Source organism: Megachile rotundata, chromosome 7 (assembly GCF_050947335.1).
Source record: "Megachile rotundata isolate GNS110a chromosome 7, iyMegRotu1, whole genome shotgun sequence".
Taxonomy (NCBI): domain Eukaryota; kingdom Metazoa; phylum Arthropoda; class Insecta; order Hymenoptera; family Megachilidae; genus Megachile; species Megachile rotundata.
Window position 1 is genome coordinate 16,310,668 of NC_134989.1, and position 19,566 is coordinate 16,330,233.

The 19,566-nt window shown below is 33.8% G+C and overlaps 4 protein-coding genes across 5 annotated transcripts; 2 read left to right on the forward strand and 2 right to left on the reverse strand.

Annotated features, from left to right (window-relative positions):
• Positions 1 to 9: 9 nt before the first annotated feature.
• Msh6 (DNA mismatch repair protein Msh6) lies at positions 10 to 5,140 on the reverse strand. The gene is made up of 20 exons (XM_003699439.3): positions 4,852 to 5,140; positions 4,534 to 4,707; positions 4,298 to 4,383; positions 4,165 to 4,233; positions 3,884 to 4,081; positions 3,682 to 3,816; positions 3,485 to 3,620; positions 3,131 to 3,411; positions 2,942 to 3,067; positions 2,803 to 2,884; positions 2,541 to 2,731; positions 2,376 to 2,470; positions 2,165 to 2,320; positions 1,929 to 2,086; positions 1,778 to 1,866; positions 1,425 to 1,715; positions 1,125 to 1,340; positions 878 to 1,057; positions 633 to 810; positions 10 to 572 (listed from the first exon to the last, which is right to left on the reverse strand). The coding sequence occupies exons 1-20, from the start codon at positions 4,976 to 4,978 to the stop codon at positions 163 to 165; spliced, it is 3,378 nt and encodes a 1,125-aa protein (XP_003699487.2). The 5' UTR covers positions 4,979 to 5,140; the 3' UTR covers positions 10 to 162.
• A 93-nt stretch (positions 5,141 to 5,233) lies between these two features.
• MED17 (mediator complex subunit 17) lies at positions 5,234 to 7,956 on the forward strand. Its single transcript, XM_003699394.3, has 8 exons — positions 5,234 to 5,332; positions 5,466 to 5,645; positions 5,719 to 6,035; positions 6,110 to 6,319; positions 6,394 to 6,599; positions 6,669 to 7,241; positions 7,314 to 7,462; positions 7,531 to 7,956. The coding sequence occupies exons 1-8, from the start codon at positions 5,244 to 5,246 to the stop codon at positions 7,739 to 7,741; spliced, it is 1,935 nt and encodes a 644-aa protein (XP_003699442.1). The 5' UTR covers positions 5,234 to 5,243; the 3' UTR covers positions 7,742 to 7,956.
• Positions 7,957 to 8,619: 663 nt separating this feature from the next.
• Positions 8,620 to 9,661, reverse strand: aph-1 (gamma-secretase subunit Aph-1). Its single transcript, XM_003699395.3, has 2 exons — positions 9,429 to 9,661; positions 8,620 to 9,361 (listed from the first exon to the last, which is right to left on the reverse strand). Exons 1-2 carry the CDS (start codon positions 9,659 to 9,661, stop codon positions 8,878 to 8,880), a joined length of 717 nt encoding a protein of 238 aa, XP_003699443.1. The 3' UTR covers positions 8,620 to 8,877.
• Positions 9,662 to 10,391: 730 nt separating this feature from the next.
• Positions 10,392 to 18,801, forward strand: LOC100882100 (DDB1- and CUL4-associated factor 6). 2 transcript variants are annotated; one of them, XM_076533241.1, is made up of 17 exons: positions 10,392 to 10,807; positions 10,889 to 10,987; positions 11,214 to 11,368; positions 12,411 to 12,528; positions 12,616 to 12,794; positions 12,871 to 13,006; positions 13,085 to 13,245; positions 13,320 to 13,491; positions 13,569 to 13,820; positions 13,896 to 14,262; positions 14,349 to 14,458; positions 14,528 to 14,608; positions 14,677 to 14,734; positions 14,843 to 14,980; positions 15,416 to 15,677; positions 15,763 to 15,868; positions 17,425 to 18,801. In XM_076533241.1, the coding sequence occupies exons 2-17, from the start codon at positions 10,897 to 10,899 to the stop codon at positions 17,481 to 17,483; spliced, it is 2,445 nt and encodes an 814-aa protein (XP_076389356.1). In that variant the 5' UTR covers positions 10,392 to 10,807; positions 10,889 to 10,896; the 3' UTR covers positions 17,484 to 18,801. The 2 variants fall into 2 exon arrangements, with proteins under 2 accessions (XP_076389356.1, XP_012138023.1); XM_012282633.2 differs by having other exon boundaries at positions 10,392 to 10,987; positions 15,425 to 15,677.
• The last annotated feature ends 765 nt before the right edge of the window (positions 18,802 to 19,566 follow it).

The following is a 19,566-nucleotide window of genomic DNA, read 5'->3' on the forward strand; positions in this document are numbered from 1 at the left end:
GCAGATGAATTGCTGTGGACGATTTTATTATCAAAATATATGTATAATGGTATTAAACAATGCCGGTAGCTACAACGAAAAAAATAAATATAAATATGTAATACTGCAATACGATTATGAGTAGAAACTTAACATGCCCTTCGTCGCGAGTTTTTAAGTATTTCATATGACAGCAATGAGTTCCTTTATCGCTGATCCATTTGCTTTGCACAAAGCAGCGAACAACTGCTTCTGATTCGTTTCCTTCTCCAGTTTCTTTGATATTTCATGTCCCCTATTTGTAATTACAAGCGGCACTCCGGCCAGTCGAGCGGCATTAAAACCGTAAGACTTCGGACAAGCTCCTTCGCTAAGTTTGTACAAGAACGTCACCGTTTCCTGAGATACTTCACCCTCTTCCTCGTTTTCTACCATACACGCCATATGAGCTAATGTAATGTCCTTCTTGTTTTTGTAGTCTTCCACTAAAGAATGGTAATGCGTTGAAAATAATGTACGACATTTTAATTTTGTAAGCGCATCCACAACCGAAGCGGCTATCGCAGTTCCATCGTACGTCGATGTACCACGTCCTGTGAAATAGCATTATGAATTAACAGATTTGTCTCGTTACGAATGTTGTAATGACTTACCTAACTCGTCGAGCAAAACCAACGAGTACGGTGTAGCGTGTTGCAATATTGCTGCAGTTTCACTTAGCTCTACTAAGAATGTACTCTGACCAGCTAGAATATCATCGTTCGCTCCCAGTCTCGTGAATATACGGTCTACCAGCGTTAAACGACAAGAGGATGCAGGGACGTAACTTCCCTATACAAAAGTTAAAGATATTATGAACAAATACATACACTATTAATTTCACAAAAATCAAACTTACAATTTGTGTCATTATTGTAAGAAGCGCAACCTGACGCATAAGTGTTGATTTACCACCCATATTTGGTCCAGTTAAGATCATGAAAGAAGCAGAATCTCCAATTCCCAATAAAGTATCATTTGGTATGAAGGAGTCCGAAAGAATGCACGGATGCCGTCCATCTCGAATTTCAATAAATATCTGCAAGATTCGTATTTTTTAACGGCGTCGTTTCGTGAATAAAATAATTTGGATTATAGAAAGTTACCTCTCCATCTGTATCGCTAACAATTTCTGGTACACACATGTCACCGCTGAGAGCATACTCTGCTAACGAAATGAGTACGTCCAAGATGGACAATTTGTAAACAGCTGCACTCCACATGTCATATTTCTCGCTAAATTGCGCAAATATTCTCCTGTTCAAGTCCTTTAATACTTTATCTTTATGTTCCTCGGCAGCTATTTGTCGGCTTAAGAGTTCCTGAATAAAATTTTTCATCCGTATAAATGAAATTACAAGAGATTCCAAATCTCAAGGTAATAGTTATCATAAAAAATATAAAACCTTTGCCTCAGCGGTGTAATAACGCTTATATCCTTTCCTCTGCGACGTTAATTCATATCCCGATCCAACTTTCTTGACTTGGGAGTCAGGGATTTCAATCTGGTAACGTTTCTTATCGCTTCCGAAAAACGTGACTTTCACACCAAAATGTTGTTTCTGCTTTTCAAGATACTGTTCCGCGTCTTTCTTTACATCTGATAGTTCCATTAAAACAGAATCATATTCGGCATCGACTCCTTTTTTTGGTACGATACAACCTACTTTTTTGGCCTCTTCATGGTCGAAAGCAGTCTAAACATATATTATAGGTTTATCCTTTATTTGATGTCTTAAATAGAATTAACATTAATTACCTTGAAATAATCTAGAGTCTCTCTTAACGAAGGAAATTCGCCATCCGGTTCAATTTTAGTGCACCTCGTAATTAAAGCGGTATTAAAATCTAGAAAGCAGGATTATTTCAGATATGTTAATGATAATTAAGAATTATATGTATTTCAATACCTTCAAATAAAGCAACTATTTTTAATGCTTCCTCGAAGCCGTTGAGTGTAGTAGTGAAATCTAAAATTTTCCTTTTCGAATAGGTTTGACCCTCGAACATAATTGCTCTGCCATCAGGATGATTATTTAATCGTGCTGCATTTCCTTGAGCGTGTATCCTAATATTATTAATTTAAGATGTATTAAATACTTGTATTAATAAATCATTTATTTTACTGGGTAATAGTTTGTCTCACTTGCTCAATAGTCTTTCAAGATCAGGGAGAGTAGCTAGCATACTACGTGCAGACTGTACAGTTTCTGAATGATCCATTAATTCTTGTATGGCTTCCTGACGCTCAAGTATGACGTTTTTACGACAGGATGGTCTACATATCCATTCACGTAACAACCTATAACCAAGTTTGATTAGAATGACATCAAATAATTAGCTTAATATAACTATACCTTTTTCCAAAAGCGGTGCAACAACGATCTAGCGTTTTCATTAAAGATCCGTCACCGAAAATTCTCAAGTTGTTAATAGTGATTGCGTCTAGGATCTAACGATTATAAATATTATTTTATCTCTAACAATACCATCAACGAAACTAAAAAGTAATTTATAATTACCATATTATTCGCAAACTTAGAAGTCGTAGAGCTTCCATCCTCTAAGAAATCTGGTGGAGTGTAGGACTTGAATCGACCTTGTGCCAGTAATTGTTGTTCCAGGAAATAGTCTTTAAGCAAATATATGCATCCTCCTAGAGCGTGTACTGCTAGCTCTTTATCATCAGCTGGAGTTAAACCTAAACTGTCTCCTACATAAAAAGCAATTGTATGTAGATAAAAGTACAACTTTATGACTATAATATGTATTGAAGATACTTACCCTCATTAAGGTATGGTCGTAAACCTTCAGGCCATGAAAATTCTGAGTCTGATTTTTTGAAATAGTCTCCTTCATGAAGATTCTGCAAATAACATTACCTTTACATACTGATACATATATGTATTAATATTAAACTTACTTTCAACGTAGTCGAGGAAGACCAAAATTGTGATTCGCGTAACAGAGGTTCTTTCATACATGCCGCTAAAGTATTATCTAAGATTTTCAATGTCTTTTGAGATAAATTCCCACGTTCGTACACGACCTAAATCGGAGCATACATATATTAGAATTGATACGTTAAATTAACATGTAACAAATCACTTACGTGAACAGGTGGATAGTGAGCAAGTAAAGTCAACAGCCTAGAACTGCAACGATCGTCTTCAAACTGTCCAAGGTAAAAATCTCCTATCGTAGTGTCCAAGAAGCAAACTCCGTAATGGGACGTGTTTGAACCAGATTGGCATTTCTCAATAAGCGATAAAAGGTAATTGGAATTCGGCGTTGATGCTTCTACATCCAATGCAGTGTATGCTCTTGTACCCCTGGTACTTATCTGACAAATTTCCCTTTTAACAACTTTATCGAATTTTGTTGGTCTGTGCACTGAACAAAATATGAAAGATTAAACTATGATGACCCTTGTAAAAATAAATGAGTATTTCTTAAAATATCTCACTTTTACTACAACGTTGTGCCATCATTTCTGGGTTCTCAGTTTGCTCTACCCTGGCTACTTTATATCCTTTCTCTATAAGACTTGCAGAGAAACGACCGTAGCCGATTTCAGGAAACCCAGAGTGTGCAAATTCACCCTACAATTTGTTACATTTATTATGATAATCTTGAAAATATTTGAAGAAAGATTGGGCTTACCCTCATATATGTCAGATTAAGTTCATTGACCCCAACAACAGCGTCCATGTGGTACAATTCATAAAACTTTCCTACTTTAAAGAAAAGAACGCAATCGTAATGTTTACTTTTCAATTCCCACCACTGCCTCATTGCCTATAAAAATCTTATTTTAAAAAATCTGATACCATACTGATGATCTGAATTTAAAATTGTATTTTACCGGAGTCTGCTGATTCAAAAAGTCCTGGGGAACATAAACAGTTTTAGGATCATAGTCTGGATCACTCAAAGGTTTTCTATTGATGTCCCGTATCTTATTTGGTTGCAAGAAATCATATTTTAAATGTGGCCAAGATTCCACAACATTGTTTGAACTCTGTGTTTGATTTTGTTGAGACAGTTTTGACTCCTTCTTATCCTAATGATAATCAGTTTTTATTAATTATATAAGATATACATTATAAACTTTATACTAGAAATCAATCACTATTATATACTTACTTCTTTACCATTCTTTTTTGTCCTTGCTCCCTGCCTACCTCTACTATTATTAGAAACTTTTCTTTTTTTCTGAAACGCAATTTACATTACAGTAATCAGTATTTACATCTTATCACCATAACTAATATTTTACCTCTGGTGATTCTTCTTCGCTTACAGTCTCTGGTTCACTTTCAGTAACTCCTTCAGATCCAGAATCAGACTCTTCTGATTCATTCTCTGTATTTATGTAAAGAATAATCTAAGTTTTGTCTCATGAATAAAACAGAACATAGTGTATATTAAAAAATAGAGACATGATTTCAAACAAGAAAAAGGAGCTGTGTAAAAGAAAAATTAGGTAGGTATATTATTCTATCTAATACAAACCAGGCTTGAACTCATCCCCAGTATCATCTCCAGAATCAACATCAGGAATAATTAACCTTCGTTTCTTTGGTCTAACTGGTTCATCTTCTTCTTCTTCATTCTCGTCATCATCTTTGTAAACTCTTTTTCTATCCTCAACATTCTTATTTTCTTTCCCTTTGCTTGGAGTTTTGGCTATAGACATATAACAAGTTAATTATTTTTCATAATAGTTATAGCTTTAAAATATATTTCACAGGTTATTTATTATATAATGAGAAGTATTAACTTCATAACAATGTAATGATAAACTAAATCAAATAATCATTCACGATGTACCTTTGTTCTTTTGTTCCTTACTGCTTTTCGGTGTTGAAGGTTTTTCAGCCGGTACCGGTTTGTTATTCGTTTGTTTCGGAGTTTTCGGTGACGTGAAGTAATTGTACAATGTATTTACTTTAGACATGATATCTTTTATAATAATCAAACGAATAGTCAGACAATTATTATATTATTTGTGCAAATCTCCTTTCCTCACTGTGAATATGAGTATCGTGCAGCCATACACGAGTTAAAATCCCGGCAAAATTTTGGTTTTCGCAAAATCGTTCATTCACGATGGTGCGTTCCTAAATGCTAAATATCTCGGATAATATTTCTTCTAGAGATTTTTATTCGTCCAGCTGTCAAAATACTCGTTATATTGGTATCTCTGTCTCAGGAAAACAACAATGGCGTATTCGGTAAACGTTTCTGTAGAAGCACCGATCGAGAATCAGATTCAAGAAATCACTTATGATGGTCAAGAAATTTATCAAGCGTACGTAGTTTATTAGATAAAGACTTGCAGTTATGAAATAATAAACTGAATGAAAATTGTATAATTTAACTATATGTTGTACCCAACCTCAACGTTAATGCAACGTTCTATTTACTTATTTACTTGCTCTTAGACCTCTTACCCTCTCTGAAAACTTGGCGAAAATCGCGCAGAAAATTGACTTCAGCAAAACCAATGGAGATGATATTAAGAAAGAATCTGAAGGTGGAGAAAAGGGTGAAGAAGAAACAAAAGACTCAGCTTCTTTCCAGTTATCCTTATGGCCATGGGACAGTGTTAGAAATAAATTGAGGTTCTATAGTTTATTACATTACATTTTTTTATATTTTCCAAAATGTGGACTACAGTTTTGTTGTCACTTATAGGAATGCATTGACAGAAGTGTGCGTACTGGCTGATGTCCTTGCAATTGCAAAAGAGAAGCAGTATATGGTTCTTGATCCTGTGCCACAAGATCCGGTAGAAGTAAAGTCTATGATACCAGTTTATGCTAGAAAGAAAGCTCTGGCAGGAGCAGCATCTGTTATTATGATGGGTGCTGATAGATTAAAGAATTGTCAGAATGAATTAGCTAGAAATAGAACGACTCCAGATTTTCATATTGAATTACTGAGGTTGAGACAAAATTGGCGTTTGAAGAAAGTTTCTAATTCGATCATTGGTGACCTTAGTTATAGAACAGGTTTATAATTATAGTTTATATGTTACAAACTATTATTTTAGAAATTATTACTCTAATACCATTTGTGATTGTAGCTGGTTCCAAGTTTCCTCAGACTGGTATGTTTGAAGTTACGAAAGCAGAAGAAGAAGAAAAAAGCAGTAATAGTCCTCCAGCTTCTCCTAGCACTGGTAACAATATGTCAGGTCAGCCACATCCTCCAAATTCTAAGGCTTCTGCATTGCGTGTTACCATACCTAGTGAATTGCAAGGAGTTGCTTACATAAAAGTATTATGTCAGAAAGGTAACTATATACATGGCATATTTATATCTTGTACTATACTGAAGTAAAATATTTCATTTCACTTCATCTTTTAGACCAAGAAGACTTATGTAGTGCAAATATTAGTTTACTTAATAATAGTGCACATAGTTCCAATGCAGATATGCATTGGCAACAAAAATTGGAGGCTGCACAGAACGTTCTGTTTTGTAAAGAATTATTTAGTCAACTAGCAAGAGAAGCGGTACATTTACGAGCACCAATACCTCACATGGTTGTTGGTAATCAAATAATGGCAACGGTAATTACTTTGTAAAATGATTGAGATACGTAATACATAGAGCAGTATGTTAGGTGTATGTAATTTCAGGTACTTCCTGGAATTCAGTTAATCATAGGACTTTGTCATAGTACAGGGAACGAGAAAAAACCTGCTGTTCCACCTCCTCATAAAATTGATCACGATCACGTATTAGAGCATTCGTTGCATCAATTGTTACGTGAAGTACATCACAAAAACACTCATCATCCGTTTCCGCATCCTTCCTCGGGACCCCTTGGACCTAGCAAACGTAGATGCTTAGCCGGTCCAACGGCCGCTGATAGATACGAACTGTTAGAAATGACAAAAAGTCAAACTCTTTTGGAACAAATTATTCAACAAGCCCAACACTTTTTTATGCGGCGGCGTACTGAATACGTTTTAGATACGATAGCGAAAGAAGTTAAAGATCCTTTAATCGTTTCTCATTGGAACGCATTGAATTCTCCTACACAATCTTGCGTAAAAATTAATATTTTAACCCATGGATATGATACTGTATGCAGAACATCGCTCGTTGTTCACGTGGGCGAAAGATCTTTAAAATGTGTCTGTCGAGACGGTAGAGTAATGCATATGAGTTATGAGCCTCAAGAATTACGAGATTTAATATTTTGTCAGGTAAGTTATTACACATATTTTATTACTTCAATATATGTGGAATGCTTATTAATATTTGCTGTTTTATTAAAGATTTATCAACATCAAATAACAGCAGTACAGTCATTAGCAAAATGTATGGGTTGGCAATTTTTAGCCAATAGTTCTCATCTTGGCTTAGGTGCAGTTGAACCTCTAGGAAATGCCAGCAGTTGCATTCTGGCTTCGCCAATCGGTGACAGGTGAGCGTGTACTTGTTCATTTTGTTAGAAAACATTTAGCAATCTATAAACGATCCTTGGATTTCTAGGATGATAGCTGTTAGGTGTGAACCACAAACAGGAGTACAAGTAGCAATAGCTCATTCTCCTAGGAAAGACTTTTTCCCAGGACAATTAGTAAGAGAAAGGAAATGGGAGAACTTAGGTGGTTCTTTCAAAGAAGTTCGATGGGATAAAATGGAAGGAAAAAACTTTTTAAACAAAATGGAGTTACTCATGGCTTCATTAACAAGTTCTTAAATGTTATCAATGACTGATTAGGAATTTAATTGTTCCACAGGGTGAAAACAATTGTCATACTTGTAGATTTTATTTTGGATCACATGCAGTAATTGTATAATTAAACATGAATTTATCTGAATGGTACCATGTCTGTGATTAATATTTTTCAATTTTATATTCATCTATATGCTGCTCAAACATTCTTTTTTTTAAATAAAATGATTTAAAAATCATTTGAAACATTTTTATATTTATTTCAATGTTAATATTTGACTACAACTTATTTCATCCTGTGGTATTTGTTATTTGGAATAAGGATTGTAATTAAGTGTATCTTTGGTTGTACAAAAATGGTTTTTATTTGAGTGACATATGAAATGTAATATGAATCGAGTAATAAATCATCATGAAATGGTAAGTGAAACACAATGCCAAATATACAGATGTGTATTGAACATCTAAATTACAATTGTTAATGGATTTTATATATATATATAGATAGGCATATGTATATATATACAAAGTCTACTGAACAATTCCTTATGTATTATTATTTGTATAACCTTTTTGAATAATTTGTTTTTAGATTTAAGGCTTGAATTGAAAATTTGCTCTTTCTTATCCAATAGACATGTACATCATACATGCATACATACATTCTTACATATGTACATTCACAGTTTCTTTTTTGTTTCTCTGAAATACAAGAGGATATTGTACATTTTAGTACTATTAAATTCTGAATCGAAACATCTTGAACTGGTTATACAGTTGTTTCGATGGGTTAAGGGACGGACTAGCAGCTTAACCACAGAATTCTGTGCTAGAATGTATCAAGATTTAATAGAACAAATTCTTTTGCATGGAAATTTCTTCAAACCAGATTCAACTGCGTATTTTCAATACACAAAAAATATTTATATTTTGAACAATAAGTAATACTGATACACTTAACATATTTTTATCCTCCGGATTTGTACGAATATCTTCCTGATCATTCTTGGCTCTTTAATATCAAAGAATAGGATATGATTTGTTAATTTAACATCATACATTCTTACACATAGTGTATATCAGAATCATAAACAATTTTTTTATGGGTTAATACCTAAAAAAACTTGTCATTCTGTGATATTTGTTTAAATTTTTTTATCTCACTTTCTTGTAAAACAGTGAGGTATATTTTGAGCTCTGCCTCCTGCAACTTTGAATGCAAGTGCAGTTGTTATTATCAAAACCATATAAGCTGACAAAGTAGTAGCTACATAAGCTTGATATACATTTAACAAAGTCATACACGACACAAACAAATGTGAGCCAACAACCCAAATAACTTGTCCCCAATTTCTTTTATCCAGAGCAGAGAAAAATACAACACCCCAAAATGTATGTAGTAGAATGAAGCACAGAGTGGTGGCAGCTGATATTATAAAAAAGTATTCTGTGCCTCGCCAAAGTCCCATGGTTCCAGGTCCAACCGCGTCTGCTAGGACATTGACTAGAGCAAAGGCACCGCTCATAAAGCCAAAACCTAAACCACAGACATATGCAAATACATGTCTGCTATCTGCTACATGTGTTGTTGTTACTTTTTCTAAGCCTCTCTCAGCTTTCCTGAGTACCCAGTATAAGAGATACCTATATACAAATAATAAAAGAAATCAAAATACATAATGTTTGGATGAAGTAAAAATGTTTTAATCACCTGAATGCTTCTTGAAATAACACAGAGAACACCAATCCAAACGCTAGATGATTTTGAAGCGGCACCACGGCGTACCATAGAATCGACGACAATAATAAAGAAATAAGCCAAAAGAAGGCACTGGCTATTAGTATAATAATTCTAATAGGTTCGACCGCAACGGTGAACGTAAACATAGCCAACGGTGGGCCAAACGCCAAAAAGGCACAACCAAAAAAATCCATAACTGTCATTTTTACTGTGAAAAGTGATGTGGCGACTCACTTCTTCACCCGTCACCACTAGACGGCGCGCAAACTTAACATCAACTAACTTTCTCGCTAGTGTTTAGCAAATTATCTATTCGTCTTTTTCTTTTTTGTTCATATCAGAACACTATCCCCATGTCTAAGGCATGGACCTGCTTCACTGTCTTACTGATGAAGTCCTACTAGCAGCTCCCAAGTGAAACCCCTCTCCTCATTCCTTCTCTCTCCTGTACACTCCTCCTCTCTACCATTTTACAAGTCGCCAAATTTTCCCAAATCACAGTTATATCCTTTTAATATCAAATCGGTCAAATTACTTTGAAATGCTATAAATGTTTTCATAACCTTACGAAGTCTTTTGCACAATGCTACTGTCTTGAAAACAAGTAGCTATTTTAGGATATATACTTTATTGTCCTTCCTGGTTATAGAAACACGAAAAAAAAGGTATAATATTGGAACCGAAGTCGTGTGAATCACGACACTGACGAAATCCTTGGCAAACGCTACAAAGAACTTTCTTTAAAAATATGTAAACTTCTCGATAACCAATTTCGATGTATCGATAAGTCGATTATCGAGATTATTGTACAAATCTTTTTGGCTGATACACATGACGAACTTCGTTCAATGAAAATCGCTTTAGTTAATTCTTATCATAATATTTTTTAGTCTTTGTTTAGCACGAAAACGAAAACTCATCTTACCGTGCTACGTTTCTCTTGTGAAAAAAGTGTACAATGTACTCAAGTGCCGTACAACAAATTAGTCTCATTGAAAGTTCTATGGTTGAGACTTTATAGAATGTTTATTAAATTTATTTTTAACTTGTTTGCACATAAAAGAAGGGTACTTTAAATAGGAGTCACGTTACTGCCGACATCGATTATACTCCTATGAAATGATCGAGTTCTCGCGCACTTTCTTTTCGGATGTGTGTGTGTACATTCGCTCAGCTGTTCTGATTAGAAGTGATCGCGGCTCGTCTGATTGCACAAATTTTCGAAGCTTTGGAGTTTATTTTTAGCACACGTGCCATGTCGTTTTGGTATGATCCTCGTGGATTTTTGCTGCGTAACAGCATGTTATTTGGTGCCTGATTCGGTCGATATACGAACGTTTGCTCATCGCGTTAGTTATCACAAGTTTGACATTAATCCGAGATCGATGTGCTCCGCAAATTGACGCTCAATTTTCACCGTGATTGTTAAGGTTCAACCATGAAGAAGACACGTTCGAGTATTTTTCATGACATTTATTACCAGCCATATGATGATTGCACCAGGATGAAGCTTTACTCTAGCAGTAAAGGTACTTCAAAATAAAAATTCCTTATTGTGTAAAGTGGGACGTTGTAATGTACAAGTTTTATTTTGACGAACGTAACCGAGTAAATTTTTTAAACTCGCTCAGTTTTTTCTGGTTCTCCTTTGCATATAAATATTATAGTCCATTTAAGTGAAAAGAGAAAGAATTTTATTTTTTTTTATAAATTTGGTTTTTCTTCTAAGTCATTGTTTGTGTCACTACATTTCAGCGAGTCTACAAATGATGCAGCGTATGGCATTGTTAAAAAGATTAAAAGTTCATAATGGTTGTGTAAATTCTGTTTGTTGGAACGCAACTGGTGATTTAATATTGTCTGGTAGCGATGATCAACACCTTGTGCTTACAAATGCATACAATTATGAGGTAAGTGTTTATGACCAGAAAACTCATTTTTACTTATTTAGTTGCTGTAGAAATTATAGATATACAAATTATGTCATTTTGCATAATAACATAATATTAATTGTTTCCATGAAATTTGAGTACACTTGTTATCCAATCATGATATGTATGAAGTAATTTGTGTAGATAACATTATAGGTATTAACAAATATGATATACAAATTGCATACATATTGTTATCAAAAAAGCTTAAAGAAGATTTCAAAATGTGTTGAAATATTCTTACAATGGAAGTGTTGATAATGTAATACACAAATATTCCATTATTCCATATGCATAATGATTGGATAATGAATGTGTTAAAATTTAACGTTCCTGTTATCAATAATTCTGGATGAACAAAGTTAAATTATAAATGGATTAACCAGGTAACATATTAACTATGGTAAAAATTATTTCTATTTTATTGTATCAAGATATGTTTGTGAGTCTTGTCAAATATGGTGCCAGGGTTATTTATATTTATATCTTTGACAAAAGGCATTTAAAATATGCGTATATTCTTTGTTCTTTCATATATTATTAAATTTTATTTTAATTTGATACAATAGTTAATTCAGTGGTGACATTTAATTATATTGGTACATGTTCTGCTACAAGTGTATTTCAGATATGTTTCATGGAATAAGACTTTTTCTCTTTGTTTCTATTTATTTAGTCAAAATCTATTATGTAAGATTGATTGGCACAAAATTCATTGAAAGGGAAGTTACATTGGCAATAAACCTTTTTCAAGGAAATATTGTAGATAGTTAATTCTAGTCAAGGTCTAACATTGACATAGATAGAATTGCAGAAGCTTTGCCAAATGAACAAAAATCTATGTGTGTAATGCATGTAGTGCTAATTTTATCATTTAGATCCATCAATCTAGAACTATCTTGCTAATTAAATAGGATAAGAAGTTCTCTACACTTAATGTTAACAGCAAAAATTATGCAAAAATCTTGTTAACATTAAGAAAAAAAGATTATGTTATAAGAAAATCTTTTTTACATTACAGGTATTGACAGACTGTAAAACCAGTCATAGAGCTAACATATTTAGCGCGAAATTTTTGCCTAATAGCGGAGATCATCGAATAGTTTCGTGTAGTGGTGATGGCATTATTTTGTATACAGGTGAAAATTTGCTAATTATTTGTCTAATATAACAGGGATTTAGTGTAACCTGACTGACTTATAACAATCAAATTTTAACACTTGCAGATTTAATGAGAAGAACTAAAACATTTCATAATCAGTTTAATTGTCACAGTGGTACTACTTATAAAATAGCAACAATACCTGGTGAACCGCATAATTTTCTAAGCTGTGGAGAGGATGGTAGTGTGAGGTGGTTTGATTTAAGAATAAAAGATAAATGTAGTGCACCTAGATGTACAGAGGTAAACTAATAAATCACTTTAGACAAAAGTAGTCTGAAGTATGACAGTATATTTGTTACATTGTATGTTCTTATAGGATGTATTAATTTCATGTGAAAGAGCTATAACTGCCTTATCAGTAAATCTAACTTCACCCCATCAAATAGCAATTGGTTGTTCTGATAGCACTGTTAGGATATTTGATAGAAGAACTCTAGGAACACCAGCTACTGGTAATTGCAGTGTTTCATTTACCCAAATAATGTAATAATATTCACAAAAACTGCAAGATGCATTAAATAATTTTCCAGGTTGGACAGACAAAGCTAGAGCAGTAAGGCCTATATGCAGTTTCACTGTTCCAGAATTTGAAGGAAATTCTCATAGAATAACGTCTTTAAATTACAGTCCTGATGGGCAAGATGTGCTTGTTAGTTACAGCAGTGATCATCTGTACCTGTTCAATGTGAAGGTATTTAAAATAGACCATCTTTATTTGTTAACAAAATAAATATTCTTAGATACAGAATTATTTTCTTGGCATAGGATCAAGCCAGCGTACAATTAAAAAAATCTATTGGTACGGGAAAAGGAATGGGTAAAAAGAAAAGATTACGGTCGCCATTACCGGTACGTAGATTAAGACTTAGGGGAGACTGGTCCGATACTGGTCCTGATGCTCGACCCGAGTGCGAGGGCGGTCGACGTAGCGGTACAGGTACGATACTATTAATATAGTCTCATTCATCATTTTGTTCACGTAATAAAATACGTATTTACCTTACTATGTTTTAGAAATTGCTCAAGCCAGACCAGTTCTTCACACATCATTAATGCAAAGAATGACAGATGTTCTTAGTAGAATGTTAAACGATCCAGCTACTAGAGCAGCGTTGTGCGGTGGTGGCGAGGACAGTTTAGAAGGTGTAATTGATCATCAAGAAAACACGCAAAATAACAACGAAAGTGTGGCAGAATCTAGCGAGGAAAGACATAACGAAACTGAAGGAGCAGAAAGAGCTGTGTCTCAGAGTAATCAAGAAGCAGGTAATATATTTTATTTGAAATATTTTTTTATTAATACTAGATCATTAGAGTGATAAACAAAACGGAATTGCATAGATGTGTCAGATCAACAAGTAGATAGACAGGAAAATCCAAGTTGTAGTGGTGTACAAAGTAAACCTGAAACGAGTTATTCTGCGGAAACGGAAGGAGAAGCATCATCTAATCAAACAACCGATGAAACTTCGGTTGAATGCAAATCATATGTTCCTATGGAAACTGAATCTAGTCAAGTAGAATCACAAAAGTGTTCTGTTCAACCTTGTTCTTCACGAGCCACGGACAATTCAAATGACGCTCCAGAAGAAGATCAAGTTAGTAGCGACGATTCACCGTGTACCAGCATGGGAAATAAACAGGAAGGGCACATGATGAAAAACCTTCAAGATAGACTAACGAAAATGAGAGTTGGTTTCCTTGAAAAGTACGATACCAGAAACAAGTTTTCGCTAAATAAGTTATAGCGACGCTTCGGTAGAGTATTTTCATTCTTCTCTGTCTTATTTATAGACACGGGAGCGAGCCTGCTGTGAGTTTAACTTACACAGACAAAAGCTCAACAAGTGCTACGATATCTCTCGGTGTAGCCGACGAAATGATTCGTGATGGTTACCATGCAGGTAACTATATTATCATTGAATGTTGTTTTTCTCCGTTGAATCTATTTTTAACGAAATGTTGTTTGGTAGGACCATCTGGAAGTCGCGGCAGCGGAACATTCTCGGGCAGAAGTCATGACAAACATATACGATATAATAACACGCACGAAAGTGAGTATATCGATGTAAATAAATATGTCATTACGACGATAAAAATTCACGTCTTATCTTTTTAACAGAGACTGATGAAAGTGATTATACCGATAGCGACGACGAAGATTTACAGTCTGGAGAAAGGTAAAATTTGGGAAAATTTGTATTTCATAATCGAAACGTTGTCGTAATGTGATAGCATGCAACAAAAATAAGAATTATGAACATGTTTTTTTTCCTTGTTTAATGTAGATTAAGAAGCGCAATGGAAACAGACACGGACGAAGCTGTCGGTAGCTCTCGATCGCGTCGGGGATCCGCGACCTTCGATAAAACATACGTAACGGAGCTTCGTGTGAAGCAAAAATACATGGGGCATCGCAACGCTAGGTACACATTCTCGTTTGTTATTGTGATAACGTTATTTTGATGATCAACAACAATTAACGCCAAATTTATGCGCAATATATCTGTCGCAAGCCTCGAAGGGGCCGTATAATCAAACTTTGTGACTAAAAGATTAACAGAATTGGATAAATTTTGTTGGGTGATGGCAGCCACAATTGCAGTAGGAAACTTTAGTCGAATCTTGTTGGAACACCAAATTCTATTCGGCGAGTTTGGTTCGTGAAAAAATCCTCGTTGCGTAATAACGTTAACTTACCGAGTGTTCCTACTCGTGTCTAAATGTACGTTATGTTTGTACAATCGGAAACCAAAGTTTTTGACTCGTCAAGTTCCGAAAAAGCCTTCGAGCGGACTGGGCCATTCCGTACAAGGCCGTCATATTATCTGATCAGTTGGCCTTCCCCCGTTTGACTCTAGTTTCTTTAGGACCATGATCAAAGAGGCAAACTTCTGGGGCAACGATTTCGTCATGTCGGGTAGCGACTGTGGTCACGTGTTCGTATGGGAAAAAGAAACGGCCAAGTTGTGTATGTTACTCGAAGCGGACCAACACGTTGTGAACTGTTTGCAACCGCATCCGTTCTTGCCGTTGTTGGCTACAGCCGGCATCGACTACGACGTTAAACTCTGGGCACCGATAAACGAAGAATCCAGCTTCGATGAAAAGTTTGCCGAGGATGTAAGTCATTTCGTAATCTATCGAGTACGTTGTGCAACAACAACAACAATAATATGATATGTTTCTGACACGTTAATGATTACAGCTGAAAAAGAGGAACGCAGTCATGTTGGAAGAGACCAAAGATACAATGACTGTACCTGCTGTATTCATGATCAGAATGCTGGCATGTCTCAATCAGATACGCAGAGGTAGTGAAAATTTATAATAATACTCTTCTAAGACCTACTGATAGTACTCTACACTAGTAATGACCAACGACACGTAAATTAAGAATAATGTTATCGAGGAATTTGGCAGCTTTCCTTATTACGTTCAGGTATCGGAGTAAATGACGATGTACAGAGTTTTATCTAACAATTTTCTCTACGTTGTGAATGTGTCTAGCTTTTATTATTTCACCATTTACAGCCATTCAATCTTCATCGTATTCAAATTTCTCTTTTTTTATATATATATCTACATCTACACGTATATTTTTTTAGTATTGTATACAGATACTTGTATCGATGTATTTACATATACAGACACACTTGTTTGCAAGTTAACGAATGCACATATAGATGTATAATACCGTTAACACTTATCAAATTTTATGTAGTATAAAGTTTAAGAAAAATAAGTCTCCAAAAAAATCGGAGTAAAGTACAAAAATCTTAGTTTATTATTTCTAAGCCGCAGAGGCTAAGTATTAAAAACGAAACAAAAGGGGAAAAAGAAAACGGAACAATAACTAAAACCTAATAACCAAGGTAAAAAAAAAAAAAGAAAATTTTGTAATTTTTTATGATACTTTCATATGTATATAAGATAGAAGGAAAAAGAAAGAGAGAGGAAAATACTGATGAAACAACATGTAAGTGTAATGTTGCGTCGGTATTACTTAAAAAATATTGTAGCGATGAAAATAAAGTTTTTAATCAAAACACAAAGAAAATATCTTTAATACAACCAGGAAATGCGTGTTTAACTTTGAATTGTCTACTTTTTATGTTTTTTTTTTTTGTTTTTCTGTTTATCATTTCAATCGAAGTTACATTGAGTTCTTTGTTTGCTCTATAAATAATGTTGAAATGATATTGTTTATATTGTAACTAATGTACTAAATGACAATGCAAACAGGTATTTTATTTCACAAATACATCTTTCTTTATTTCGAAATATCTGATTAATCGTGCCAAGCATAATCGAGGAAAATTCCACATATCATCAATTGGTATCGTTACTCTTCTTCGTTAATTTATCACGATCACGTATAGAATTCATAAATTCGATAACGATCATTCCCAATATTATCTATACTACGAGTATGTACTCATATCTCAAATTTTTCATAAAATTCCTTCTCTTACATTTGTATTATGTTATACTGAAAGTTATGCAAGAACTCTATCCTTTTTAAGGAATGTTTAATTTTATTAAACAATAACTTCTATACTTTTAATAGATACATAATAATGGTCAATGGAAATTATTGTTTAGTATAATGAAACATTTTTAAAAAAGAAGATAATTTTGTATAGACTTTTCTTTATGGTTTCTCCTCTCTTTATGTCACATTCAGAATAAAAGGTTTACAGTAAAGAAAAGAAATAAGTAACTACTAAAAGTATCCACTATATATTTTTTATCATTTCCCAAAACAAACTCTATAATCTGTTATCACCTCTGTCGAGGAAGGCTATTCGTTGCTTTCATAATTGTCGCTTTAACGAGATATTACAAAGTAATTCCGGTTCTTTTGTAGGGCGCGGTCGAAACAGGAGGAGAAGCGGTGACGAGAGCGGCGAATTAAGAGGTAGTTAAACCGTTTTCGTGGAAAAAAGACAACCCGATCCGAGGGCGACCCCAACGAAAACACCTTATCAACGTCGACCACTGACAATTGATTAGAAAAGTTCCACCAACAGTTCTTCAAAAAAGCGTCAAAAAAATAGAAATCTATATTTATGATTTACCGTTACAAAAATAATACTTGATTAATCGAACGGGTATTTAATCTGATAAGCTTCGAATATCGTATCATTATCGGTGAAAGATAAGCCGTCTTTTTGTTTTCTCTTTAATATCATTTCTTTTCTCATCCTTGTTCTATTTATAACGCGTTTCATTTAAGTATGTACATGTATTTTATTTCCATGGAGGATTTTTCCTTCTGTAAGCAATCGCATGTAGACATTTCAATGACGTTAGTGTTTTGAATGGAACCACGTTCAGCGTTCCAAGACGCATTTAATAATGCAATGATAAGACTCTCATTAGCGAGCAATCATTCAGCAGATTTTTCTGGGTGAATATCATTAGATTGCGGAAGTTTATGCATTTATAATTAAAAACAGATTTTTACGTATTTATGATATATTGAAATCTGTGAGATGTATAAATCATGTAATTTACGGACTACGCGTCTCTATATTTTGCCGACTTCCATATATCATAAACGCATAAAGAAAGGAAGCGATTCATAAGAACATAGATTTGCATAAAAATCCGCGTCTAAATATAAACGTGAAGGATGTTAAGTTTAATTATCGTTAACTTTTTACAGTTTCATGCTTTCGTGACTTTAATTACTAACAATCTGAGATGATTAAAATAAACTTCTTTGGCTCCATTTAAAACACGATTCGTATTAAATTATCTCCGATTTTTCCCTCAAATTGTAGAATGTTACAATTTTATGTCGTTGATAATTCAAAAAATAATTAAATTCATGTACGCGCTTAAATTATATGAAGTGTTTCATAACATGTGTGGGTAAACCTGATTAATATCTTTTAACACGTTGACTGGTACATAGATGTCATTGAAAATATTATTAAGTAGCACTCCTATTTTTAACAAATCTTATCTGTTACTTTTATTATATATAATTTCAGTGTATTTCAAGTATTTCTGATTAGATGTTATCTTACTATTTGAAGTTACTTATAGACATGTAATATGGCAGTCAATGTGTTAACACAAAAGAACAGAAAGTTAATTAACACTAAAGTTACAAATGATTATTCATGCTATGATATGCGATACCTACTAAGAGATTTTATTATAGTAATTAAAGTGTTAAAAATAGAAATATTTTCTGAATGTAATACATAATAGATTTCATATGTTTTGAATTTAATTGATTAATTAACTCATTTCCTATAATTAACAACGTTAGATACAAAACGTATTTACAAAAATATTTCTCATGTTTAATAACAATTCTCCTTGTATTATGAAACCATTTGTTGTTGCTAAAATGAGCTCCACATATTATGGAACAACTTGTACCTATAATTGTATATAATTTCTGTAAGGAAACGTGTTACTTTCACCTAGTTGCCTTCAAATGTAATCTCAACAAGTTAAAAGCGTTCTTGGAAGAATCAAGAAAATTTCACGTGTTTGTTTGTTTAATTTTCTTTCTATTTCTTTGTGTGATTAAACGACGTAAGCTTCGATTAATTAATTCTATTGTACAGTGACTTGTCGAACTTGAAAACATAGCTCTTAGATCGTAGATTCGTTCGTCCGATCTATTTTCAGACTTAGATGCACTTTTGCTGCAAAATAAGGAAGAAACGTTCATTCGAACGTGTTCTTTATTGTTCTAGGCATTTTAATAAGAACAAAATGAATTGGTTTATCAAAGGATAACACCACAAACGAGTTATAAGATAGATCATTCGTATATTTTTATCACGCAATTCAAGGTGACTTTAAAACAGTAATGAGTAACTGTACCTGTTGAGACGTGGTCAGTAGACTCTCGCTATATTGCCGTAAACTGAACTGAAAGAGAAGGCAGCTCTTAATATTGGCAATATAAGGAGTGGTCTTTCTTTTGGCAGTTTGTAAATTTGTAGATTTATGAATTAAAAAAATTTAGTGATCTAATGAAACG